The 27,411-nt window shown below is 37.3% G+C and overlaps 4 protein-coding genes and 1 pseudogene across 5 annotated transcripts; 3 read left to right on the forward strand and 2 right to left on the reverse strand.

The window, feature by feature from the left end:
* The first annotated feature begins 2,654 nt into the window (after window positions 1-2,654).
* Window positions 2,655-6,032, forward strand: LOC106304932 (ABC transporter B family member 23, mitochondrial). Its single transcript, XM_013741319.1, has 3 exons — window positions 2,655-3,561; window positions 4,199-5,019; window positions 5,354-6,032. Exons 1-3 carry the CDS (start codon window positions 2,769-2,771, stop codon window positions 5,828-5,830), a joined length of 2,091 nt encoding a protein of 696 aa, XP_013596773.1. The 5' UTR covers window positions 2,655-2,768; the 3' UTR covers window positions 5,831-6,032.
* Window positions 6,033-6,497: 465 nt separating this feature from the next.
* Window positions 6,498-9,004, forward strand: LOC106304943 (protein PHR1-LIKE 1). Of its 2 annotated transcripts, none has more exons than XM_013741326.1 (8): window positions 6,498-6,649; window positions 6,919-7,452; window positions 7,521-7,725; window positions 7,793-7,869; window positions 7,956-7,998; window positions 8,088-8,145; window positions 8,228-8,297; window positions 8,459-9,004. In XM_013741326.1, the coding sequence occupies exons 2-8, from the start codon at window positions 6,928-6,930 to the stop codon at window positions 8,690-8,692; spliced, it is 1,212 nt and encodes a 403-aa protein (XP_013596780.1). In that variant the 5' UTR covers window positions 6,498-6,649; window positions 6,919-6,927; the 3' UTR covers window positions 8,693-9,004. The 2 variants fall into 2 exon arrangements, with proteins under 2 accessions (XP_013596780.1, XP_013596786.1); XM_013741332.1 differs by having other exon boundaries at window positions 7,527-7,725.
* LOC106304920 (tetratricopeptide repeat protein 7A) lies at window positions 8,897-12,298 on the reverse strand. The gene is made up of 5 exons (XM_013741311.1): window positions 11,864-12,298; window positions 11,267-11,553; window positions 10,928-11,195; window positions 9,505-10,863; window positions 8,897-9,428 (listed from the first exon to the last, which is right to left on the reverse strand). The coding sequence occupies exons 2-5, from the start codon at window positions 11,528-11,530 to the stop codon at window positions 9,106-9,108; spliced, it is 2,214 nt and encodes a 737-aa protein (XP_013596765.1). The 5' UTR covers window positions 11,531-11,553; window positions 11,864-12,298; the 3' UTR covers window positions 8,897-9,105.
* A 2,906-nt stretch (window positions 12,299-15,204) lies between these two features.
* On the forward strand, window positions 15,205-19,817 carry LOC106329919 (piriformospora indica-insensitive protein 2). The gene is made up of 2 exons (XM_013768521.1): window positions 15,205-15,688; window positions 18,432-19,817. Exons 1-2 carry the CDS (start codon window positions 15,205-15,207, stop codon window positions 19,781-19,783), a joined length of 1,836 nt encoding a protein of 611 aa, XP_013623975.1. The 3' UTR covers window positions 19,784-19,817.
* A 1,496-nt stretch (window positions 19,818-21,313) lies between these two features.
* Window positions 21,314-24,618, reverse strand: LOC106332939 (annotated as a pseudogene).
* Between the last annotated feature and the right edge of the window lie 2,793 nt (window positions 24,619-27,411).

The raw sequence follows: 27,411 nt of genomic DNA on the forward strand, positions 1-27,411 counted from the left end.
TTCGCCTAAATATATCAAATTTTAGGCAAAAGAAAAACAATTGAAAAAGGAAATAAAAAAATGTTGGCGGAAACAAAACCGTGATAAATTTCTCGCATTTATTCCGTGACTATATTTACTTGTATAGTTTAGCTTTGCAATTATGCAAAAACATATAAGTTACAAAGTGTGATTCAACTGTCTAACATAATAAAATAAAGCACTTAGAGAGGAGGATTTATTTTTGAAATTAAATAAATTATTCCTATATATAACATAGAGGTTTGGTTAAATTTACCCGGATGCACTGAACCGTACCAAACTGAAAAAAAAATCAAAATTAAGCTGAATTTCATAAATAATCGAGCATATACTATATTTTTAGAACCGGAAAATAGAAACCAAATTCATAACCAAATGAGTACTTAAATTTTTAAAATACAAATTATATACCTATAAGTATTAATTATATTTAATTTCTAAATAACCAAATATCTTAAAATATTATTTATAAAAGAATTATGCAAAAAAAAAATGACTCGAATATTTTTTATTCAAATAATTAATTGTTAATTATATAACCTATACTTTTTTCAAACAACCTAAACTACCTGGTTTAAAGCGCAAAATATTTTACATTTGTGAAAATTTAATAAAACGTATCATATGCATTGTTAGAATTTGCAAAATAAATAAACATGTTTTATTTAAACCATGTTTTTTTTTACTAATTCCATTTAAATCTCTAACCGTTTAGACCCATTTGATATTTTTTTATGATAAGATTAATCATTTAGTTCATATATAAGAATTTAAGATCAAATCTTAATAATTGATTGCATGTAATTAATTAAAATAATGTTTCATAGTTGAATAGTTGACATAAGGTTTTTAGTTTTCAATTCACGTAAAAATGAAAAAAAATGTTATACCCCAAAGGATTTTTCATTACAGTCTATATTAAACATAACTAAACAATTTAAATTTTTATACTATTAATGGAACTATATGTTGTAATGATCACGTCATGTGTAAGCATGTTTGAATAATATGTCATAGATTTATTGTTAGAGTAATTATATAATAGATTATGAGAGAATAATAAATGAGTTCATTTAAATTATGTAAAGTATTTATATAGTTAGAGAAATATAAGGTAAGACCAAAAATAGTTAAGTCTAATGAAATGGTCCAACAACCTTGTTTAAATAGTTTTTTTAAGAATTCTTTCCTTTTAATAGTATAGATTGATTCTTCTAACCGCAATACAACACAAATATATTACAACAATAAACAATGGCACTGTTTGGGACGTATTGGGAAAAAAGATGGATTTATCATGTTTAAAGAAAAATATATTTATTTACAAGAATTGAGAGCAACAAAAAAAAATCTTACAAAATAAAACAAAATAGAAAAAAATTAACGAATAATTTTATCGTAAAAATACGTTAGGAAACAATCTCTATATAAAATTTGTTTTAACATATACAATATAATGTAATTTTTACTTCATGTAATATGTTAAGTTGATTTGATATCAATAAAGTTAAAATGCTATAAAAACAATAACTTGCAATGTATATAAGTGATAGAAAAACAATGGAAAATATGATGGATAATCCATCATGGGGTTAATGTTCAGATGTTTTTAAGTTGGTATTGACTCCATAATCTGATATAGATTTTATTTCTATATAAAAATAAAATCGATATCAAAACGTTTGTTGCATCCGTGGGATTAATGAAAACAAATTAAAAGTAATAAATCAAGGCGGTGACCAAAAAACGAAAGGAAACACTGAATTTTTTATTATTTCTAAAAAAATCACCATTCACAATAAATTGTTTTTCTTTTTGTTTTTCTCTGTTCTTTTTTTTGTAGAGAAATATAGAACAAAAACATTCTTTGTTAAATTTGATAAGGAACAACTATTGTTTTTCATTTCTGCAATTTTATTCCTATACGTTATTTTCCTATTAGTTCTTCGTGTTCCCGAAAAGATCACCAGTCAGAGCCCAAATTTCCTAAATGTTTGAGAACGAAAACTACAGTAAAATAAGAAAAAAGTGGGGGCTCACATGTCAGCTTCGCGGGATTCAATCGGACGGCTAGAAAAACGATACTCAGATGGCTACGTGGGACCAACGTGAACAGAAGGGGGACTCGTGCCCACGTCCTCTGGTCCATCTTACCAAATCGGACGGTGGCGATGAGTTCCGGTTTAAAGCTAGATGTCATCACTATATAGAAATGAATTAATTTATAATCAAGTGGCAATCTAATCTATAATCACGTAATTAAAATAATTAAAAGAGAGAGTTTAGCTGTCCATTTTTAGTGGTGTCCGAATAAAAGCCCTTGTCGTCTGGAGGGTAGACATAACCGACTCTTGCTTCTTTACTTTCCAAATAAACCGTTCAATTAATTAAATGCAATAACCAGGAGGGTTGAATTTTTGATAATGTTAGTTGTCCATGCGGGTCCCGCTCGCTGAATGTGATTCCCTGCGGTGTGCACCACGGTATCGGATTCTCTTCTCTCTAGCCTTATACACGTGACAAACCAATTCCGGTTATTTCCGAGATAGGTCTCGTAACCAAACCATTCTAATTTCATATCTAAATAAAAACGGGATGTTAACCAGTACCGGTTATATCCGAGTTAATATCATCATCTTCTTCTTCAGCTACTCTGGTATGAAGCTGGATCCCGCAAGAGAGATCTTGTAAGAATGCAGAGAGACCAGAAGTCTATGTGATTCGTTCGGACATTCCGACAAGAAGCGATGTCGAGGAGCTGTCGGCTTCTCCTCTCCCGCGCTTCACTCTGTTATCGTCTTCGCTCTGATTATCACCATCATCGTCATCATCACAGCTTCCACAGTTTCATCAAACGTAACTCAACTCGAACATCAATCAGAATCAATGCCTTCCTGTCCGATCCATCTCCATCCACATCACCGATTAGTTCCAGAGTCAACGCGCGTGTTCTGTTCTTCTCAACTTCAACTCCAACTCCAAATCAAGACCAACCCCTCTCTAAATCCAACAGCCAAACCAACACGACGTCGTCCCAGAAGATCCTCCGCACGATCTTCAGCAACCTATGGATGAAAGACAACCCAGAGCTCCGTCTCAGAGTCCTCGCCGCGTTAGCCTGCCTCGTCGGAGCCAAGTTCTTAAACGTTCAAGTTCCTTTCCTCTTCAAACTAGCCATCGACTCACTCTCCTCACCCTCTTCCTCATCATCATCCATCGCTACCACAAACCCTTACCTCCTCGCCGCTTTCGCCACTCCTTCCTCCGTCCTCATCGGCTACGGCATCGCCCGATCTGGTTCATCCGCCTTCAACGAGCTTCGCACTGCAATCTTCTCCAAAGTATCTCTCCGTACCATACGCTCCCTCTCGAGAAAAGTCCTCTCTCATCTCCACGATCTCGACCTCCGCTACCATCTGAACCGAGAAACAGGGGCCTTGAACAGAGTCATCGACCGCGGTAGCCGCGCGATTAACACGATCCTCTCGGCGATGGTTTTCAACGTCGTTCCGACAATCTTGGAGATATCTATGGTCTCAGGTATATAAATTTCGATTTAATTGTGGTTGTAGTAAAAAAAAATTGGTTTCAAAATAAACTTGTTTTTAGATTTTTGATGCAAAATTTATTAATAAGATTCTCCATTTATTAATAAGATTCTTTATTTTATTTTTTTACTATTAATTGTGTTTTTATTTTGGAAATATACAAAGAGAAAAAGACAAAAATAGCACTAAATCAAATTTATGTTCCCAAACTAGCACTCAAAGTCAAAAGTCAAAAAAATAGCACTTAATGTTTTATCAAAAGTCACAAAGTTAGGGTTTAGAGTTAAAGGGTGGGGTTTAGGATTTAGGGTTTAGGGTTTAGAGTTTAAGGTTTAGGGTTTAGAGTTTTGGGTTTTGGGTTTATGGTTTAGGGTTTAGAGTTTAGGGTTTAGGGTTTAGAGTTGAGAAATGAGGTTTTGGGGAAAAGATTTCAAATTTTGAAAAATAAAAAAAATTAAAATTTTCAAAGGATAAACTTAGAAATGTGCTATTTTGGTCATTTTAGTTTTTGAGTGCTATTTTTGTGATATAAATTTAGAAAGGTGCTATTTTGGAGATTTGCCCATATACGAAATCATTTGTTTATTCATTACAAAACCTTTTTACAAATAATGCGTTATCGGTCTCAGGTATATTAGCTTACAACTACGGAGCTGTTTTTGGTTTGATCACTTGTCTCTCTGTCGGATCGTACATAGCTTTCACATTGGTTGTGACGCAGTATAGAACCAAGTTTAGAAAAGCTATGAATAAAGCTGATAATGACGCTGGCACGAGAGCCGTTGATTCGCTCATAAACTACGAGACTGTTAAGTACTTCAACAACGAAAGCTACGAAGCTCGAAAGTACGATGAGCTGCTCGGGAGATACGAGGATGCTGCCTCCACGACTCAGAAAAGTCTCGCATTTTTGGATTTCGGACAGAGTTTGATATTTAGTACGGCTTTGTCTACGGCGATGGTGTTGTGTTCTCAAGGGATTATGAACGGTCAGATGACGGTTGGGGATTTGGTGATGGTGAATGGTCTTCTCTTTCAGCTGTCTCTTCCTCTTTACTTTCTCGGTGGTGTTTACCGCGAAACGGTTCAGGGTCTTGTGGATATGAAGTCTTTGTTTCAGTTGCTTGAGGAAAGATCTGATATTGGAGATAGAGATGCAGACGCAAAGCTTCCTTGTCTTGCTCTGAAAGGTGGGAGCATTCGGTTTGAGGATGTTCATTTTAGCTACCTGCCGGAGAGGAAGATCTTAGATGGGATCTCGTTTGAGGTACCGGCAGGGAAGAGTGTGGCTGTTGTAGGTAGTAGCGGAAGCGGCAAGTCGACGATTCTTAGAATGATTTTCAGATTCTTTGATACTGATTCTGGAAATGTAAAGATTGATGGTCAGGATATAAAGGGTGTTAGACTAGATAGTCTTCGAAGCTCCATTGGAGTTGTCCCTCAAGATACTGTAAGCTGTCATTTCACAGGTTAACAAAGTAATTAGTATCAAGTTAGATATGTTTCACATCAAAACAATTCATCTCTTCAAATAGAATATTTAGTAGATCTAGTTAGATCGATTATGGATCGGATTTAATTACATGAATCGGACTCTAATAGACTAATACCATGTCATTAGATGAGCTTCTAATTCAAAATCAAGTAGTGATAATTGGATTGTCTTATTTTTTTAGATATTATTTATGATGATTCCTAATACTTAGTATGTTTAACAAACATATGGTTGTAGTTGGTATGTTCAGCATATGGGTCATAACTTTGGTTCACTACTGGCATGGCAGGTACTATTCAATGACACAATATATCACAACATTCACTATGGAAACCTCTCAGCAACAGAGGAAGAGGTCTACGACGCAGCTAGGCGTGCGTCGATTCACGACACGATCATGAACTTCCCGGAGAAATATAAAACAGCGGTTGGAGAAAGGGGGTTGATGCTGAGTGGTGGAGAGAAACAAAGAGTGGCACTCGCTCGCGCGTTTCTGAAATCGCCTGCCATTTTATTGTGCGATGAAGCGACGAGTGCCTTGGACAACAAAACAGAGGCAGAGATAATGAAGACGCTGAGGTCGTTGGCGAGTAACAGGACTTGCGTTTTCATTGCACACAGGCTGACCACTGCGATGCAGTGCGATGAGATCATTGTAATGGAGAAAGGTAAAGTTGTTGAGAAGGGGACGCACGAAGAGTTGTTGAAGAAATCAGGAAGATACGCCGATTTGTGGATACAACAAAACAGTACAGTGGAGGGTTGAATCTTAAAGCAAGAGCCCGGGTGTTGACTTGACATATTTGTGATTCTTGTCTTCTTATCTTTTACGCAAAATTTTGAATAATTATTTGCAGATATAATTGTTTGTAATCATGTACAACAGAAAATAAAACTGTTTGTAACCTTGTAACAAGGAAAATATTTTGTAGTAGTAGAGGCACCGAACCTATTTGTTTGGTTTGTAATTTGATTTTTTTGTTTTGAAATTTAACATTTGAAATTTTTATTTTTCCAACCTTCATAATCGAATTTGTAATCTAGTAATTCTGAAAATGTTATTATTTCTCGATCATTCTGATTTAAATTTGAAATAAATGAGAAAACAAGGATTGAGTTTCAACATAAAAGTCAGGGCTTTTAACATCTCTTTATGATTTTGCAAAAAAAAAAAAAATATATCAACAGAAACCCTCTTTGGGCCTTCCTTCAGACCAACAAACATATCAGAAAACAAGATCTTTTATTTTAAAAAAAGAAAAAGACAAAAGCCTAATTAAAATGATTTACAACTATCCAATAAACAGCGTCCACGTAAGAATTATAGTGGATTCCGACAAGAAAGCAATCTCACGCGTTGTTACACAGCGCGTAAGTGGACGACGGCTGATCCCTTTTGTTTAAGAAACAGAGCCGCCACCACCACCACCACCACATCCTTGGACGAAAAAATTAAAAAAAAAAAAACAGCCGGAAAATAAAAATCGCCGTCAACATACAACAACAACAAGAGACTTCTCCGATTACTTTTAATCGTTTAGTAGATTCGATTTGCACGTCTCCTACCTTTTCATTGAACTGCTAGGTGAGAATTTTCGATTCATATCTTTTCGAGCATAAATTGCAGATATCTGTGCTTTCTGGAACAATACCACGTTTATGATTGGCTGATTAGGATTCGATTTGGTGTTTCTTTTCCAGCGAATTTGATGTTTGGTTGGATAATGGTGTTGTTATTGCTCTCCTTTGTAGATGATTCCCTGATGCTCCTGTTTATTTTATTATAACTAAGATTATTTTGTTTTTAGTATTTACAATTGCCGATGATTCTTTGATTCTTGATGTTTGGCTCAGGACAAAACAATGGAAGCTCGTCCGGTTCAGAGATCAGGTTCTAGGGAGATTAGTAACCTAACTCGCACTTCTCCAATCCCATCTTCTTCAGAGAACAACAACAACAACACTCAGTTCATGTCTAAGCCGTTAGGAGGACAAAACTACCATTTGCTGGCCTCAAGTAACGGTGGAGCTGTTGGACATATATGCTCTTCCTCATCCTCTGGTTTCTCTACCAATCTCCATTACTCATCTATGGAGAAGCACTACGCAGGTAGCAGCAGTAATGCCGCTGCTGCTGCTGCTGCGTCGAGGGACGATAGTTCTTGGTGCAGTGATTCACTGCATGGAGGGTTTCTTGATTTCCCTGAAAACCACCACCACGCCAGCCAGATTGAGGACGGTGGTGGCATTGGCGCGGCGTTTGATGATGTTCAGAAACGTAATGATTGGCATGAGTGGGCTGACCATTTGATCACCGATGAAGATCCTTTGCTATCAACTAACTGGAACGATATTTTGCTTGAGACTAGTTCCAACTCAGACTCAAAGGTTTGTTCCAAGTCTATACATTATCCTCTTTTGATTCTGTGTTTCTTAGAGTTGAACACCTGTTTTAGGATCAGAAAACTCTGCAAGATCAACCGCAACAACCGCAGATTGTTCAGCAGCAGCAACCTTCTCCTTCTGTGTCTGTGGAGTTGCGGCCTGTCAGCACAACATCTTCAAACAGTAATAACGGAAATGGGAAGGCACGTATGCGTTGGACGCCAGAGCTGCACGAGGCTTTTGTTGAAGCTGTTAACAGTCTTGGTGGCAGTGAAAGTGAGCTTTTATTTCTCTTACTTCGTGTGTCTTATGGTTAAACTCATATTGTTCCTATTTAATGCAGGAGCTACTCCTAAAGGTGTGCTTAAGAAAATGAAAGTTGAAGGCTTGACTATATATCATGTCAAAAGCCATCTGCAGGTTCTTATTTGATCTTTTCTTTTCGGTATCTGTCTCATTCTGTGTCTTGTAATAAAAGATGGTGTTTTGTCTTAATGAACCCGCAGAAATATAGGACGGCTAGATATAGGCCAGAACCATCAGAAACTGGTAACTTTTCCTATCTCCAGTTTTCCTTGAGAATTCCTGAGATTTTTAATTCAGTTCAGGTCAAAATCACTTTATTTCGAGTGTTACAGGTTCTTCAGAGAAGAAGTTGACACCACTTGAACACATAACATCTCTTGACTTGAAAGGGTAAGGTTTTGTTTGTCTTGTATTACTTGACAGATTCTCACTTTGTATCAAGTCATTAACCATTTCGTATCTATGCTTACAGAGGGATGGGTATCACCGAGGCTCTGCGACTTCAGATGGAAGTACAGAAGCAACTCCATGAACAGCTCGAGGTATTTATTATATATACATCATAATAGCTTTGGATTTTTTTTTATCCATGTGTGTGAGATTTTTTGGATTCATGAAGCTGCAAATAGTGTGCAAAGGTGAAAAGTGGATTCTAAAGATTATGAGTTTGGATCAAAATGTTTTTCTTTTCTTGTTACTGCAGATTCAAAGAAACCTGCAACTCCGAATAGAAGAACAAGGCAAGTACCTGCAAATGATGTTCGAGAAACAAAACTCTGGTCTCGGCAAAGGCACAGCCTCAACATCAGATTCACCATCCAAATCCGAACAAGAAGACAAGAAAATCGCTGATTCAAAGGACCTCACAGCAGAGGGAACCGGGAAATGCAAAGAGCCAGAATCTCCACAGCCAAAGCGCCCCAAAACCGATAACTGAGAGTTTAACAGAGTGGGAGACTTGAAGACTTCTCTCTCTGCTCTCTCAACAAACAACAGATCCTCAAAGAAGAAACCAAAAACAAATAAGAGTTCGTTTGGGAGAATCTTCATCATCATTCGAATGTAATCTAAATGCTCAACTCATCATTAGTTTACAGATACATATTCTGTCTCAATATTTTCAGAATATTAGACTTATAACTGGCTTACAATGACACTTGACCACAACCTATTCAGTTTCTTTTCAACTATGTGTTACAGAATGTATATAAACTTCACATCAAATCAGATACTCACACATACATCTTTATATCATATATATCCATCTATATATCAAAACCAAACACAAAAAAAAAAAAAGGAAAAAGGAGAAATCATAAAACCAAAACCAAAAAAAAAAACGTAAAAGAATCATCTGAATGGCTCCACTGGCATTGTTTCCTCCAATGCAACAGCTGCTTGAAAACACTCAACGGCTTCTTGCTTCGACGAGATAGATCCTTCAGCTTTGAACATCTTCCCAAGATTGTACCAAGCCGAGTGGTTCATCCTATCAATCCTAAGAGCCTCCATCAAAAAGCTTCTTACAACCGCTACGCTTGATCGGTTCCCTAGCTCCAAAAGAATCTCAGCCTTTGATATTAGGCTCGGGACGTGCATCGGATCGATGTCTAGAGCAGTTGTGAATGCCTCCATCGCTTCTTCCAATTGTCCCCGTCTCTGGTACAGTACACCTGCCAATAGGTAGCTAATGAACATCAAGGCCTTGAATGATTCAACAGGTAAGAAATGAAGAAGGCAATCAATTACCTTCAGCGTGGTATCGAAGAGGAGAGTAAGGCGCGATGAGTCTTGACCTCGAGAGACACGTCTCTGCGTCACGCCACTGCGAGAGGTCTATATAGATATGAGCAAGGTCATGCCACGTCCCAAGCTCCAGACTCCTCAATTCCTCTACATATCCCTTTGGCAGCTTCTTTGAAGAGTTTAAGCTTTTGCTCTGAACCTGAAGGAGAGCGAGAACTTCCGTGTAACTCTTGATCCCCTCCTTCACTTCTCCTCTAGCTAAACGAAGCTTCGCCTTCAAGCGCAACAGCTTCCCTTGCTCCCACTTCCCAGTCTCGTTAAGCGCTGCATCGGCAATAGTCTCAGCATCTGAAAACCTCTTCAGCGCGGATAAAACCCGAGCAAGAAGTAACCACGCTTCAAGATCAGACTCCGCTCCAAGCTTCAACGCTTGCTTAGCGTACACTAAAGCAGAATCAAGCTTCCTCTGCTCTGCGTTCTCTAAGGCAAGACGGTGCAGGACTCTCGGGTCTGTCATATCCGCAGATGCCAACGCCTGCATCCCCTCGGATTGCCTAGCTACCCTCTCGGCCTCGGTAGCTGTTGTCCTCGAGCTTTCAGTGAGTGCAATGCCTAAAACTAGACGCGCCGCACCATCTAACTGAACGCATTCGTTCCCCAAGCTTCCTATCGCTCTCCGAGCATAGTCTAACCCTTCCTCAGCGAGGCCAGGTCTCTCGCCGCATATCTTGGAAGCCATCAGCAGACCTGATATCCGGTTTGGATCCTCCCTTTCTGAGAATAGCTTCCTAAGTAAACCGAGAGCAACAAGACCTTCTCCTGCACCGTGGTAACACAGAGACAACGTATGGTAAAGCTCCCTCTGGTCCAAAATCTCGGGGCTAAGCTCTTCTAGCTGCTTAGCCAGAGCGGTTAGGTCGCCAGCCATTGTGAGAGCGAAGGAGAGATGGTCCAAGATGGAAGCATCCCACGAGATTCTTTTCTGGTTAACTTTCCTGAGGAGTAACATGAGAAGGAGAATAGCTTCTTCAACATTGTTCCTCGGAATGAAAGAGCCTTCCGTCTGAGAGCGGAGGTTAGGCGGCACGGCTTCTTCACCGGAGTAGAGAAGAAAGACTGCGTACTCTTTCTGTATCCTCGCTGTGGTCTCCGGGTCAAGCTTCCAGTGGTTGAGAAGCGCTCGTCTATAAGACAATATAGCATCACGTGGCGAATCAGCAAGCTTCCACAGCTGAGGAAGCAGCTCGACCGCTTTGGTCAGCGTCTCCTGTAGCTTGATGTCACCAGTCACATTCTCTGAGGCCCCTTCTGATACAGAAGCCTCGATTATATCGAGAATAACTCTGCAAGACTGCGCAGCTTCTGCAGGAAGAATACAGTTGTTAATACAGAATCAAAAAAATGAGATTGTGAGTTGTTTAGTTACCTTGGAACCTTCCAAGACGCTGGAGAGACTTCGCTTTGAGGAAGATAGCTTCGAAAAGCAAACTAACAGCGTGTTTAGACATGGGAGGCTGAGGAGGAGCAACAAAGCTGCCTTTGGACCGTCTTCTATGTTTTTTTTCTTCTCTAGCGGTTAAAGCCGATTTCATCTTTATTGTGATCCCGTTGATATCAATCCCTTCAAAGACTCTCAATGCCGCCTCTATGTTCCCTTTCTGATACTCGATTCTTCCCAAAAGTGCCCTCGCCTCCTGAAACAACAACACAATGATACATCTTTTTTTTTAATCCTAGATGGTGTGGGTGATGAAGGAAACCGAACCTCGTAGTTCAAAGAGCTTGTCTCACGCAGAGACAACTCTGCTTCTTCGATGTTCCCATTATCTAGCTTCTTGGCGTTCTCGCTCTCAGCAGCTGATAAAGCTGAGCTCACATTGCCTACACCAAGCTCGGACCGCTTGTCTTCTTCCTCAATGAGTCTCATTTGTTCACCAGAACACAAACACTTCATTCTGATATTCCTTAAACGTTTTCTTACTCTATGTAAACGCAGCTTCTCGGGCGGCCTAGTCTCGCTGTTCCTCATAGCTTCTCAGAGAGTTGGATGATCTTCAAACACGCATAATTAAAGAACACATAATCAACATTTTTGGAACTTTATGATATACATAAAAAGAAAGATTGAGAATTTCAAGATGTTATGATCCAATTCCTAAGAATTAACGCCGAGAACTACTTTCGATAAAAAGAACAAAAAGTCGATGACTTTGGGATTCGAACTCAGCTCAGTATAGAAAGTTCGAAACTTTAGAACGAAATTGAGATACCGATTGAGAATGAAACCCTAAATCAGATCGAACTGCAATACCCAAATGAAGACGATCAAGAGACAAAGGGGGAGGAAGAAAAAAGAACACACCTTTGATTTTCCGGGAAAGAAGAGGAAATAAGGATGACGACAGCCATGGTGGCCGCCTCGAAATTCTTCCGGACTTATTCCGATTCGAAACAGTCAAGCGAAGCAATTGAAAAGCAAAAAATAAAAGAAACAAACAAAAATAGAAATTAAAAAACTAAAAATCTGATCTTTTCTTCTCCTTCTTCTTCTGAGCCTTTTACTTTCTCTCCGACTTTTACCTTTGTCGCTTTCTGCGTTGATGTGAGTGAGTTTCTGCCTCTTTGTTTGTTGTTTCTGCACTAATACCCAAGAAAAATCAAAATTAATCTTTCTTCTTTTTTTTAAACTGAAATTGAGACGGCGTGAAGAGGAGGGGATATAGTGCAGGTAGCAGATGGAATTTTCCACGGTTTGGGCTGGAACACGAGATGTGTTTGCTCAACTCATTTATTGCCTTTTCTATTTTCTTTTCCTTTATTTCTTTTTCTTTAGTGTTGAAAATGTCTTTTACAGGTCCCATTGATTGGGTTTTTCATTAATTATCAGAATTCATTTCCATCTTTCTTTGTATTTAACTGTGGGTCACCAAAAATGATGGAATCATGGACCATATAAACACACATCATAAGTGATTTGTTGGTCTACTATTAACATTGACATTCTTTTTATTTTGAATATATTTTGAGAAATTATCCAATCTGTAGGACATTTATCTGTTTAGAAACATTTTAAAACTAAACACTATTCTTAAATAAGTGATAAAAGTTTATATCTAAAGTGTACGTACTTATCATTGTAGATTTTTTTCATTTTGTCTCAAACATTGAATTTAGTAAGTAGAGATGAGTAATGAGGCGAAAAAGGCACCCTCCTACCTAACAAGGCCGGCACAAATTTACAGGCAGGCCTTAAATATTTAAAAGCCCATAAAAGATCTTAAGGCTATCAATATAAGTCCAACAATCCGCAGCTGCGGTAGAAACGTTACGAAACCACTAAACATTTATCACTAGACCGTGATCAATCAAAGCCCATAATAAAGTTAGGCCAGGGCTAACAATGGTGTTATATTCTTTTGCATTCATAAACGCTGATTAGATGACCAATTATAAGGGCCTGACTGGTTTCCTGCTACAACCCGCAAACACAGCTTTTGCGGTTGACAGTGTTTCGAAACAATCATACAAACCGCTACAAATCGCTTCAAACCGCTCCAAACCTCTTAAAATCAAAGCTGGTTCCACCTAGCGTTTTCGGTTGCGGGAGGATAAATTTTTTTTTCTTTTTTTTCCAAAAACCATATAAATACAAAAATAAAAATATTCAATAAAAATTTTAAATTGGAATTATAAAAATACTAAAATATATCTATTGTATTTTAATTAATATTATTAAATTTTAAAATAAAAATATTTTCTATAATATTAAAATTTTAAAACTATAACTTTCTAAATATAATTTTCATATTTATTATAATATTATGATTTTTGATATTTTTTATAATTATATAAAATGTAAATATTATTAATTTATTATTTAACCGCTGCTGTATTTAGTAGTTAACCAGTCATAAGTATCCCGCAAACGCACCAATTTCTAACCGCAGAACCAGTCGTACAAATCTCTTAAAACCGTTAGAAACCGCAACCACCCGCATCTGCAAACTCCCGCAACCGCTGCGTTTGAACCAGTCAGACCCTAAGTAACTTTTGTCAACAGATTTTATATATACTAGGGGATTAAACCCGCGCTTCACGCGGGATAGTTATGCTAATTTGTGTTGACTATATTGCATGTGTGTGTGTTTTCAAATAGTTTTGGTTTGCAATATATTTTTCTGTAAGCCTTTTATTATTGTGTATCAAGTCATAATTAATTAATAAGCCTTTTAAATTCTTAATTTTGCTTAGTAAGTCTTCTAAGCCTTTTAAGTTCTTAATTTTGCTTAGCAAGCTACAATTATTAATTATTTTTGGTTCATATTTGTTAAAATATTATTTCATTTTAGGAATATTATATATTTGAATACTATCAATGGAAGCCAATGGGGATCTGTGGCATATGACACACTACAGGTGCTTAGAGCATATAATATGGATTGCGTTCAAAAAAATTCATTGTATATTTTCATTGTTTACTATTTCTTTTACATAAATATATATTCTTATAATTTTAACTTAAGACATTAAACAAATTTGATTATGTTTGGACTGGCACTGAGCATAAGGTTTCTCTGCTTTCAGCTCTCTTTTCAAGTGTGAAGTAAAAGTTTGGATGGTCTGTTTTCTTCAAAGTATTTGAATAGCTGAAGAGATAGGATATGTATAATCTTTGGGCTCCTTAAACTTAAAAGTTGACTAATGTTCATGAAGTGCTTCTGTTGATCCTAGTGGCATAACTTTTTTATAACGTTAGAACTTCTTAATGTTAAGATTCAGAAATTTCTTTTTAGGTGACCTAAAATATTGGCTACATGCATGTTTGGACTTCTTTTTGCAAGTCTAGTAAAGGTGGTAAAACTTTTCATCGACTTGTAATTGTGAAATTTCAAAAGGTCAACAACACAAGAAAGTTACGTTTTCCTTTCTGTAGTACGGTTGAAGCGCTAAACTTGTTCGGAAGTGTGGACTGCTTGTGAGCTTGACTAACTCAATATACATATTGGTTTTTAGTCTATCTAGCAACATGCTCGCGTTGGTTTGAGACACAATTTGAGATATGGTATTTTATGCTTATCGTAATTTATTAATTCTGGTAAATTATGGAAGATCATGTAATATTTGGGTTTAGCAAGAAATAACAGACCGGCTTATAAAACTTGTGATGCAATTGATTTACTGATACTTGACTATTGGAAATCAAACACTCCCTGATGAACAGACTTATCATTTTCAGGAAAAAGAATGAGTTATTCTTGTGATTGTTTGGTAACATGGTTCAAGTCAAGTCCAATATTTTCCTCTACTAAAGTTCATGTAGCCACGGTTGCTGGTGGCTCGTATAGCTCATGTACTTATTCTTTGTGGCCTTGTAGGTTCTCTTTGTGCCTTTGCGTCTGATCGTCTCTTGCTCGTGAACCACCCTTTATTCTTTGTTTGCCTCAGGGTACTCGTATTTATTTGTTTTCTATTCAGAATATCAAAAACATACAAACACTCCAGCACAACTTAAACTCGTCAAATCTATAATTCTTGTGGACTGTCTTTAGCAAAAGGTCCATAACAAAACACACAATTCTTGGCTTTTTCTCCTTTATAGTTGTATACCTTTTATTTTCAATTTCTCATCATCGTTTCACGCCTTAAGATCTCTCGGAAACATTCTCAAAGAATCAAAAAGTGATTTGTTCACTGAAAGGAACCATGACCGTCTCTCTGTTCGTCACTGTCACCGTTCGCTCACTCTGTTCATCACTGTCACCGTTCGCTCACTCTGTTCATCACTGTCACCGTTCGCTCACTCTGTTCATCACTGTCACCGTTCGCTCACTCTGTTCATCACTGTCACCGTTCGCTCACTCTGTTCATCACTGTCACCGTTCGCTCACTCTGTTCATCACTGTCACCGTTCGCTCACTCTGTTCATCACTGTCACCGTTCGCTCACTCTGTTCATCACTGTCACCGTTCGCTCACTCTGTTCATCACTGTCACCGTTCGCTCACTCTGTTCATCACTGTCACCGTTCGCTCACTCTGTTCATCACTGTCACCGTTCGCTCACTCTGTTCATCACTGTCACCGTTCGCTCACTCTGTTCATCACTGTCACCGTTCGCTCACTCTGTTCAAGCGTTTCAACATCTAAGTTCCGAGAGTTTCAGCTCTCCACCATATCAGCTGCACCAACGTTTTTGTTTGAAGCTCTTTCAAGTTTATCAGCTTCTCCTCTGATGGTAAAAGACCTTTTAGGTAGTAATAATATTTTAGAATCAGTGAATGAGATGAGGTTGTTGCAGCTGGGATTTCAACTATTTATAGTTGTATATGAGTGTAGGCTATGTAAAAACGTTTGAGATGATGCAGAGTGAATGCAATCGTAATTGAGAGCAGGGAGAGACGTATTAAAGAGAGCAGTGGAGACCGTAACTTGAAATGAAGACGAACAGTGAAAATTAGGGTTTCAGATGGAAGGCTTCATAAATTCATTTGGGCTTCCGGGTTAATAATTTATTAGGCCAGAAATAAATAATTATCCTTTTATACGTAAAGTAGGTTTAAGATTTCAGTGTTGAAAATTTGTAGGATCCACAGATAGAAGGGGTCTGATGACGTGGACACTTTCAATGGAGAGAACCGATGGTGACTTGGAGAGATGAAGCTATATAATTGGCTGAAATTAATATCCTAGTTGGACACCTTAGATTTTGAGCTTATTGTGCTTTTAGTACCGTTAGATACTACTTTTTCATTTGTATAATAACTTTGTATAATAACATTGATAACCCTTTTTGAGAAAGAAACATTTGATAACTTTATCTTTTAAATATTTGCATAGAATTGATAAAAGACGCAACATTAAATATTTTGATTCGCAAAATAATTTCTAAACTAACAAATCATTTGTAATTAATTTGATATCATTGGTTTTTGAATAAAAGAACGATGACTAAAAAACACATTACAATATGCATGGTACATTTGTTTCGTACAAAGAAATTTAATAGCGACAGCTAATAGAAAAAAAAAAAAACAATGAAAAATTAAATGGACCGGTCTGAAACTCTCTGGCACAGTGGGGACAGTGGAAGGTAGGAACCGGAAATAGAAAAGGCATGCGCGAGACCGTGCCCCTTTCCGATTAGAGGCTGACACGTTTCACCACTCTACCGGGGTGTGATTCCTTTAGCCGTCGCTTTCTCGTACGATACATAACACTGTTCCCAATCGGCGGCTAAGGCGCGTCTTTGTCTATTCCTCCGCCGTTTACCCTCTCTGTCTCTGTTACTTAATTTCAGCTTTTGTCTTCCTTTTTAAGGATTTCTTTTCAACCAATGTTTTTAAACCCGGACCGAACCGGCGGTCGGATCGGGTTGAACCATGAACCGAAAATAATTCGGGTTGGGTTAATGCTAAAACCCAACTAAAATTGAACCAAGTTAAAAACCCCTATCGAACCGTCAAAAACACGGAAACCGGCGACCCAATGAACCGGTCAAACCCCAGTTTGTATATAAGCTAAAATTTTGTTAATAAAACAATTTATTTTTTTTTCCTTTTTAAGTAGAAATAAGATTTATCAAAGATTAATAAAGTATTATCTCTCGTCATTTTCTTTTATTTTCTCTGCAACTAATAAATTATAAGATTCACAAAGTTTAATATTCACGTTAAGATATTGTTTTTGTCTACTTCTCACTTTTTTAAAAAAATTATTTCATGATCACTTGTTTTGAAGACTTTAAATCATTGAAACATTTTCGTTTCTGAAATTTATATGTCAAAATACAACTTTTACCTAATGTGTATATATATTTTTTAAAAGGTGACGAAGATGTAGAGTGATAAGATCTGAGAATAAAGTTTAAATGTACTTTTCATATTGATTTTAGATTTTAATTGTTATTTTTAAGTTTTTCTACACATTATGGCTATTTAAAAATTTTATTTGATATGATTTATTTTTTACAAAAATATGCATATTATTTATAAAATATCATTAAATTTAGTTTAATCTAAGTAAATCTGATCGAACCCGGTTCAGATCCGGTCGAACCACAATGACCTATGACCCAAAAAAATTTTGGTTCGCTAGCCGGTCCGGTTTTAAAAAGTTATAAATCTACTTATACAAGTTTATATTTTGGGTTTTAATGGAATAACCAAGTGATATTTTTTTTAACCAAGTAATATTTTGATAAGAGAAAGTTATGATTTTAAGCAAATGATATTTATGCTGCTATTTTGGCAAAAAAAAAAGAAGATATTTTTTTATCAAAAAAAAGAAGAAGAAGATTTATGCAGCTTTTGATCCATTTTTCCATCCTTTTAGTTTTTTCTTTCAAATACAAAAATAGAAGTGGCATCTGATTGATATTTAAAGGATGAATAAATTAAAGGATGAAAAAAAAAAAAAAAAAAAGGCATCTTTGAAATTATTGGATGAAGCAAACAAAAGGATTATGTAGGATGGTTTTGGTGACTGTGCCTATAAATCGAAACGGTGTCGTTTCTCTCTGAAGTTTTCGTCCGGTATGGTGCCGACAATCTCAGCTCATGCTTTTTCTCTCCACTTTTTACGTTTTTTTACCTACGGAACGTGAAGCTTGTACCATTCCTTCTCTAATTACTTTTCTACCCTGAACATTGTCCATTGTCTAAACCACTTTAACCACAAATGTTTTAAGAAAGAAGGCAAAATATTAAAACAATAGGAATGCAGTAAATACAAAATAGAAATTAAGTATACAAATAAATGCTCATGTTCCTTAACTAAGGCTATGAAAGTAACTCCACTGTAAGAACTCTCTTGAAATTTCTCGTAGGAGTAAAAAGCTAAACATTTGATAACCATGACAAGGTTTTAAACTAGGGGTATGCACGTCAATTTACTGAAATGGACTTTAACGAAGCATGAACCCATCCATAAAAAGCTACGTATCGCTCGTTAGCAACAAACCCAAATCCAAACAAGAAAAAAGCTGCAAACCTCACTGCTCTGTCCACCGTCTGCCAGGAAAACAACGACGACGCGCCGCCTCAGCTCCCCCCATCGGAACAAGAAGCCGTCTACCGAGTCCTCAACTCAGTCAACCCCGCCATCCCGTGGCGAACCATCTTCCCCGACAACCTCTGCGCCTCACCATCAGACGGCGTCGTATGCGACTACCCCGACGCTTCCTCATCAACCTCTCTCCACGTCACCGAGCTCCACTTGGGCTACGTCTCGGACTACACGCAGAACCCTCCTTGCTCGTCAAACGCTACTCTCGACCCTCTCCTCTTCACTTCTTTCGAACACCTCCGCAAGCTCTTCTTCTACAAATGCTTCACCGGAGCTCCCGCCTCGCTGCCGGCGACCATCCCGGAGGAGTTCGGCTCGGTCCTCGAAGAGCTCGTCTTCATCGAAAACCCTTCTCTCTCCGGCGACGTCGGCGTCTTGATCGGTAACTTCACCAAACTGAGAAGGCTAGTGTTAACCGGAAACGGGTTTCACGGCTCGATTCCAAACCGGATCTCCGGTTTAGTCAGCCTACAAGAGATCACTCTCTCTAGAAACAGCTTAACCGGAGGCTTTCCATCAAACGCCACGTCACGTCTGAAGAATCTCAAAGTCCTCGACTTTAGCCATAACTCTCTCACCGGAGACGCTCCTGACTCCATCGGAGACTTAACAGAGCTTCTCAAGCTAGACCTCAGCTACAACGCCTTCTCCGGCGAGATCCCTCCCGGAGTCGGAAACTTGAAAAAGCTCGAGTTTTTGGATTTGAGCTACAACCGTTTCGGGAACTACGGCGTTCCTCTGTTTCTAGCGGAGATGAGGAGTCTAAAAGAGGTTTACCTGAGCGGTAACCTCCTCGGAGGACGCATCCCGGAGAAGATATGGAAGAACCTCGAGGGTATTTCGGGAATTGGGTTTTCGAGGATGGGTCTACATGGGAACATTCCAGCTTCGATGGGGTCGAGTCTCAAAAGCCTTTGGTATCTTGCGCTTGACAACAACAATCTCGACGGTCGAATCCCTTTGGAGTTTTGTCTTTTGGATTCTGCTCGTGAGATCAACCTCGAGAACAACAATCTCACGGGTCAAGCTCCGTTTTCAGACAGGTTCAGAGATAGGGTCGGGAAGAAGCTTAAACTGAGCGGGAACCCGTATCTCCTTTTGGTTAAAGAGTCAGTTCCTCCTCTAGCCGGAGAAGTTCTCTCTTCGTCGGCGGTAAGGGCTTTGGCGTCGGTTTGCTTCCCAGCGGTTTTTATTGTTTTTTACATTTTGATTAAACAGTGAAAACAGAGAGGGAGAAGGAACAGAGAATAGGTTAAGAGGAAAAGTTTTTAACATTTATTATGCGTTTGACCTTTTTGATTAGGGGGTAAAGTTTTAGTTTTTGGTTGTAATTATTAGTCTACGCCTAATGAATTTATCTTCAACAACTTCTTTACTATTACAAAATCAAAAGTCTCGATCTTTATCTTCAGACACTGATGTAACAGAACCAGTATCATACACAAGATCAGACATTTTATCAGTTTCAGATCTCGAAGAACCTCTATTGGCATTACCTTCTTTAGATTTATCTTTTCTCTGGTAATGATAATCCAACACTGTGTTGAGACATGGAAGCATCTTCTTCCTGTCCTTGTCGTAAAGTAGTCTCCTTTGTTCTCCAAGACGATGATGATTTGCCTGTGTTACGAAGTATGGTCTTGCGAATAACTTTTTTTTTTTTTAACTCTTTTAGTCTTGCGGATAACATTTCTCAGAAGCTGATTTTCTCGTGGATTTTGGTAGCTAGTTTTGGTATATCTCTGTACTGACCACCATATTCCGATTGACATTTCACGGAGGAATCGTCTTCTCCTAATTCTGGATTTGCTTCTAGTCCCCAGGAGCACTCGAACTCGTCCATGTATCTTCCAAAAGTTTTTTTTTGAAACAATACTATAACAAGTGAAATTTGAAGTAGTAAAATTTAAAACTTGCAAAGAAGAACAGGAATAGAGTAGAGTAGTACTAGCTAGGTGCAGTGAGATTATCAGACGGTCCTTCCTAACCAATGTGTGCAACATGCTTTACACCATGATTAACCCTAGTATCCTAACTGAGGTTCTTAGATTCGGTTAAGATGCAGTTCTTATTTTTTTTTAGATTTTAACTAAGAAAAACTAAGAACCGTCTCTTAAATAAGAGATATAAGAACCGTCTCTTAACCGAAAAATGTAAAACAAAAAACAAAAAACAAAAAACAAAAAAATGTCAAATAATGAGTTAACAACACCGGCTAAGAGACCGGGGTAAATCAAAACCACTTTTTTTTTTTGAAAGAAAAAAAAATAAATCAAAAAGCTAATCCCACTTTGCAACAAATGATTTTTTTTTTTTTTCTTAGAGGAAATCAAAAACTCACCAAATGCTTGAGATATATATAGGAATAGGACCCTTTCAAAAGGATTTTCATCTTGGTACTTGACATTGCTAGTTGCATAGATCTCTTCTTCGTGAGGGAAGAAGTAACTATCCTTTGTTGCTTTCTTTGGTTTTATATTTATAAAACGAAAGGACGATGAAAAGAGCAACGGTGCATGTGAAAATAATGTCAATTAGGAGGTGTTATTGATTTATATATTTTGATTGATTTAAAAATCCATGTGAAAATAATGTCAATTTAGTTTTACAAGCCTATTTTTTGAATATGTACATTTTTATCATTCAACTGTTAATTAATATGTTTTCTGTTTCATCAAAAAAAAAAAATGTTTTCTGTTGCTAATTTATGTTTTGTCGAGGAAGCAAGAAACACGCAAAAACAAACCGACGGATATGAAGAAATAAGCTCAAGAACTTGTCGTGATTACAATAAAAGAAGATCGTAGAAATTTAATACAAAAAAAAATCCAGAGAATTTGGTAATAATTAATAATACATGAAAAATTGGAAGTCTCGTGGGAGCAGAGGAACAAACAACAACACATTGCGTAAAGAAGAATCAAATTTACAGACAAAGACCCCATTGTAAAACCTTCATGTTTTGTTTTATCGCTTCTCATTTGCGGATCGAAACAAGCTCAAAGCTTCTGAGAGCCTCGTCTCACGTGCCGACCTAGAAGAGGAGACTCGGTTGCGGTTAAAGACAGTGGCCGCCTTAGAGTCGTATCCGCTCACAGCAGCTGCCACTTGGTTTCTCTGAAACACGGATGGTCTACCACCTCCACCGCTCGAAGCCACACGGCTCGAACCCCGGCTATCCCCTTGTTCACCAGACGAGCTTGGTCTACTTCCAGAGGCCACCGCTCTCCTCGAAGCACTTCCGTATCTTGAAGTGCTTCTACCTTTCTCAGATACCATATTCTGTTCCCCCCCAAAAAAAACAAAAAAACATGAGTTTCTAACAATAGTTACGTACTGAGAAAAGGATGATTATATGTTTTACCACAGCAGGTTTGATTGGTGGAGGAGCATCGTCAAGAGTTCGATGTCTGGTTTGGTTTTGATGAGGACTTGCTCCCGTAGCGTTTCTTCTCGCGAATGCTTCAACCGCACCTGAGAATCTGTCGCGGATCTCCTTCCCAACTGTAAAGAATATAACAGATCAGATACGAAACACTTGTTTAGATATGTTTCAAACTCTCGAGAAAAAGTTAAAGCATTACCTGAAATCCTTTCAGGTTTTTCAGCAGATGGTCCAGCAGCAACACCTGGTTTACCAGTACGATGCTGAAGAAAGAAAAAAAGTGAGTAAAGAAACTCCATAGAGAGATAACGTGAAGGACAAGTTTACTAACCCTTCCGTGGGAGCTGGAACGGGAACTGGAACTACTCTGAGGGTGTTTCACTGCAGTCCAGTCGAATACATAATCAAACTGATAACCTGATACAATGATTCAATTTGTTGTCATATGAGAGAGGCTTGTATCGAAAGAAGTAAAAGTTTGGTGGATGAAAACGCAAACCTTCGCGGATAAACAAATCTCGGAACAGCCTCCTTAAATATGAGTAGTCTGGTTTGTCTTCGAACCGCAAAGACCTGCAGTATTGAAAGTATGATACGAATTCTTGTGGATAGGACTTGCACAAGACCTGTTACAAAGAATTAAACAGTTAACTTGTGATTTATAGCCTGATCATCTAAGGGTCAAATGATGTCTTTACAATACCTCTATAGGAGTTGAAACTTTCTTCTCGCTGATTCTGTCGTACTTTTGCTTCTTTGTGCCAGCTTTTAGTCCCTGCCACGGGAGGCTGAACACCCAGAAAAAAATTTAGACCAGAACAAGCGAGTCCGAAGATTTAATCAGACAAAAAAAAAAGGATCTGCATGGACAACCTTCCTCTCAGGAAATACATGAGCACGTAACCAAGAGACTCCAGATCATCCCTTCGACTTTGCTCTGCATACAAAAATGCAAACAAGCACACGTCTTACAAAAATAGTATACACAGCTCTGAAGCAGACCTCAAGTGGCTCTAATGAGCTTCTTACCAACTCCAAGGTGAGTGTTGACGCTAGCATACCGAGCTGTCCCCGTAAGGTTCTTGTTTTCTCTGTAATCAAATCAACATGAGTATCCTTCACAACTTAAAGTAAACATATATGCACAAATAAATCACCTGTAGGGGATGTGTCTATGTGTTTGGAGATCCCTATACTTCTTTGCAAGTCCAAAATCAATGACATACACCTTAGATGAAAAGAAAGCAAAAAAGAAGAAACTCTCCTTTAGTAACAAAGAGAAGATGATGAATCTAATATAACTTTCTCTATGAGAATCATTAGTTTAGTGCGTACCTGGTTTGCTTTGCGACCAAGTCCCATCAAGAAATTATCTGGTTTTATGTCTCGATGAAGAAACCCCCTTGAATGCATATATTCCACTCTGCTAATCTACAATGGTCAACAAACACTTTTAGTCAGAACCCACCCAAGAAAGTAAAAAGCTAGCACTTGAGAGAATAGAAAACTCACCAGTTGATCAGCGAGCATCAAAACTGACTTCAAAGTGAGTTTCCTATTACAATAGTTGAACAAGTCTTCCAAACTCGGACCAAGCAGATCAATGACCATTGCGTTGTAGTCTCCCTGGACCCCAAACCACTTGAGGCTAGGGATGCCAGCTTCACCACCACATAAAACACACAAAAATTAGATGAGCAGCAACAGATTTTGAGTAAGCAAACTCATCATCTCAGAGGTGTAAACTAACTTCCTCCTTGTAGAAGCATGTATATCTTCGACTCATAATGAAGCTGTGGATGCTTAGTTTTCGCAGGCTCCTTCAAAATTTTACAGAACGTTAGACATATCTGATTATAACAATTGACTCCCTCTTGCTATTTAACTCGCACTCGAATACCAAAACATAATGAAACTCAAACAAATAGATTGAATACCACAATACACTAAAGCTATTTCAAGTAACATATATGATTATATATCCAGAGGAGTTTCCTTTTAAGGAAAAAACATAAGTGACAATTTTTTAGTCTTCCCTTTAAACCAAGAATTACAATATAAAAAACACATGATGAACAATTGCCAAAAAGTATGAAACTTAGAAACGAGATCTTAAAATCACATGTTTTTTTTTTTTTTGCTTAAATTTTGTAAGAATCACATGTTATTAATTAAATAAAAAAGGCAGATTTGATTGGAATACCAGTTTAACAGCGACTTCTTCTCCGGTTTGTACACTTACGCCTGAAAATATTTTTCAATAATAAAATTTAATTCAAAAGGTAATAATCCACAAAGATAAAAGCTTCAACGAAGCACAGAGAATATGATTTTGATAAAAAAGAAGCAACTTTTTTTTTAATTCACCTAAAAAAAGCTCTCCGAAAGAGCCACCGCCGATCTTCCGACCAAGCTTAAACTTGCCACCGATTACATTATCCATTTTCAAGTCCATTCAAACCACAACAACAACCCTTTATTACCTCTTTTTTTTTGTAAGAACCGGTCTACGACATCTGAGATCGAAACACAAAGTCAACCTTAACAATCACCGCTCTCTCTCTCTCTTTTTTCGGGAAAAGGAACCATCCGATGCCGTGGAATAAGAGTTGAATCGCCGGGAAGATTTAATTAATTAATCTGATGGTCAGACAGAAAGTCATCGAAAATCGACAAAACTACATCCCCAGATTGATTTTGTCACATTCCCATATCAAAAAGGTGATGTCTTGATTTCTGGAACACGGAATGTTGTTGACCCAGTAAACATGTTAAATCTAAAGTCAGTGAGAGATGGGCCTAAGCCTTTTCAATAATCAACTTGATTAATGGGCCTATGTGGGCTTATTGCTCGCTTATCGTAGATCGGGTCATGATGAAACTTTGACTCCATACAGGTACAACCAAAATACATTCATGTCTATATTATGAAGATGTAGGCCTTTTTTTTGGGCTTTATAACAGGCCTTGTTCGAGTTTTAAAGGAAATTAACTGAGCCCTTTATTTCCAATCAAGAACTTTTCACTACATCGACTTGTATCGTACGTAGCTTTCAAGAATCAACATTTATACCAATCATAAATACTAATCTTCTTGTATAATTCATGTTTATGTCCCTCATACTATGTTGTCTTGTCGTTATCATATCTACGCGACATTTGAAATCATTAGGCCTAATCCACTTCAGGCCCACTTTGCAACGTGGAATCTTTAGAAGTGTGTAGAGGAGGATATTCTATCTGCTAGCTGCACACATCAATATGTCTCAACAAGGTTATTATTGGTGGAAGATGAACTCATGAAGAAGCGTCAATGGCTGGTCTTGTTAGTCCACGTAGTCAATAAACCGAAACGTCTAGATTAGGATTTTTTTTTCTGTGAATAAAGCTTGTAACTCACTCATCATTATCTTTATTTTCTGTGGACAAAACTTTTCGTAATGCTATCTTTATTACTTTCAGCTAACGAATATGCTTTAATTTTCAAGATCTTTGACTCATTTTTCTCCTTGCTCGTCGTAAGATAACTTAGTTTAGTAACATGCACTTAGTCGCCAGTTAATTAGTATTGTTTTTTTTGTGAGGGGATTTCGGATGGATCCAGACATGGTTATGTCACAATCTTGTAATGAAGCTATTATTGTGTTTCCTTGTGTGCTTTGTGTCATTCTGTTGGTTGGCAGTTAAGCAAATTATTTGTGTTTTTTTAATAGTTAACACTTATTTCTTACCACTCTTCTTGTTTGTAACAACAGTTTGGAGAGTTAGCTTAGATATATACGATCAAGTTTTACTTATTTCAACTGGGATACGAATCGAAATACGCTTTGAAAAGATGTCGGTATTGGTTCCATTGATTGTGCAGGCTTTAGAAATACACAGAGCGAAAATGTCATTGTATATACTGATAGAAGCAACCCCGACCTCGAGCGATTGAGTATATATCCAAATCAAGAAAAATGAAAAAAAAGTTAGAAGACACCAAAAGAATCTTTAGCGGTCCCATGACGTTGAAGTCCTAAAAGGGAAAATAAGATTTAAGAAGTGATGTATTACATTTTTAACTTTATAGATTTCTTCCTCTCCTAGACCTCTTTTCTTCGGTTGGTCTATAGCTTTCAAATTCAATAAGCTTAGACGAAACACACACACAAATAATACAAACTCTATGTAGAGTGGGTGTATACTATAGCTCTATTACTCTTAGCGCATGACTAATGGGGTTCTCAGAGTGGGGTTCTTAGCAAAATATAAGAAACCGTTTCTTAACTTTTAACTAAAAAAACTAAGAACCGGCTCTTATTTTTTAGTTAAAAGTTAAGAGACGGTTTCTTATATTCCGCTAAGAACCTCACTCTAAGACCATCTGTATTGGTAGAAAAAACTTCAGTTTCTCAAAAATATTATTTTATTTATCTGCCTTTCAAAGTCATTTGAACCACTAATAAAGAGACAACTGTAGAATTAACCACTCAAAAGTATCTTCATCATGAATCGATTCTTCTCTTCTCTCTTCTTTTTTACTTTTTCTTTCTTCCTTTTGAGATTTTTTTATATTTTTATATTTGCTGAGAGATGGCAGAAGAGCTTCCATTGCGCATGCCTTAAGAATCCTCATTAATCATGCCCTATCTTATTTTGGACTATATTTTGATGCATGAACCCTAGGTCATCTCACAGCATATAATCAACTTCGATGTGTTTTATTGTTCGCTGGATTGATTGGTGCTATAACTAATACATAGTGGTTATAAATTGTTAATATTTGTTTTTACGTGAATATCAAACATATCTGGTGCCTGGTGGTATTTTATATAGGTCATGAGCTTTTTTTAAATTCAAAATAAGTTGGTAATGAACTAGCAAATTCATACTCCTTAAATATTTCGTGATGTCCATCTAAATTTGTACATGTATTGGTTTAATCTAGCTTAATACACAACTATGTGAGGCACGCATTTATTTAATTTTGTTATTTTATTTACACAATCGCAATTGACGACACATACTTCGAATCAATTTTCGGGGTTTAAAATCGATTCAACTTTTTTTATAATGAGTTTAGCTGTAGTTAATGTTAGCAGCCCGCATATTTGTAAGATGGTGCATGATACATGTGACTATGATGGAAAACCTGAAAATCGAATCTGACCATGGAGCCGAAAAAAAGATCTGACCAACTATACTTATTTATCGTTTACTAATAGTATTTTATTGGTATCGTAAAGGAATGAATGAGTCCAATAGCATTGCGGCGGCGAATATTAAATAAAATAAAATCTTAATTTAATCATAAGCTCAAAGTTCTCAATCACACGCTTCTTCAACTTCCCCCAATCAAACTGCCCCTCTTTTATCGACACTATTTTTCATCTCTCTCTCAACATACTACAACTTTATATATTATATAGAATTATTATTATTATTTTTAACCTTTAGAGGTACTCCAGATCTATTGCGACTA

This window comes from Brassica oleracea, chromosome C1 (assembly GCF_000695525.1).
Source record: "Brassica oleracea var. oleracea cultivar TO1000 chromosome C1, BOL, whole genome shotgun sequence".
NCBI classification, from domain to species: domain Eukaryota; kingdom Viridiplantae; phylum Streptophyta; class Magnoliopsida; order Brassicales; family Brassicaceae; genus Brassica; species Brassica oleracea.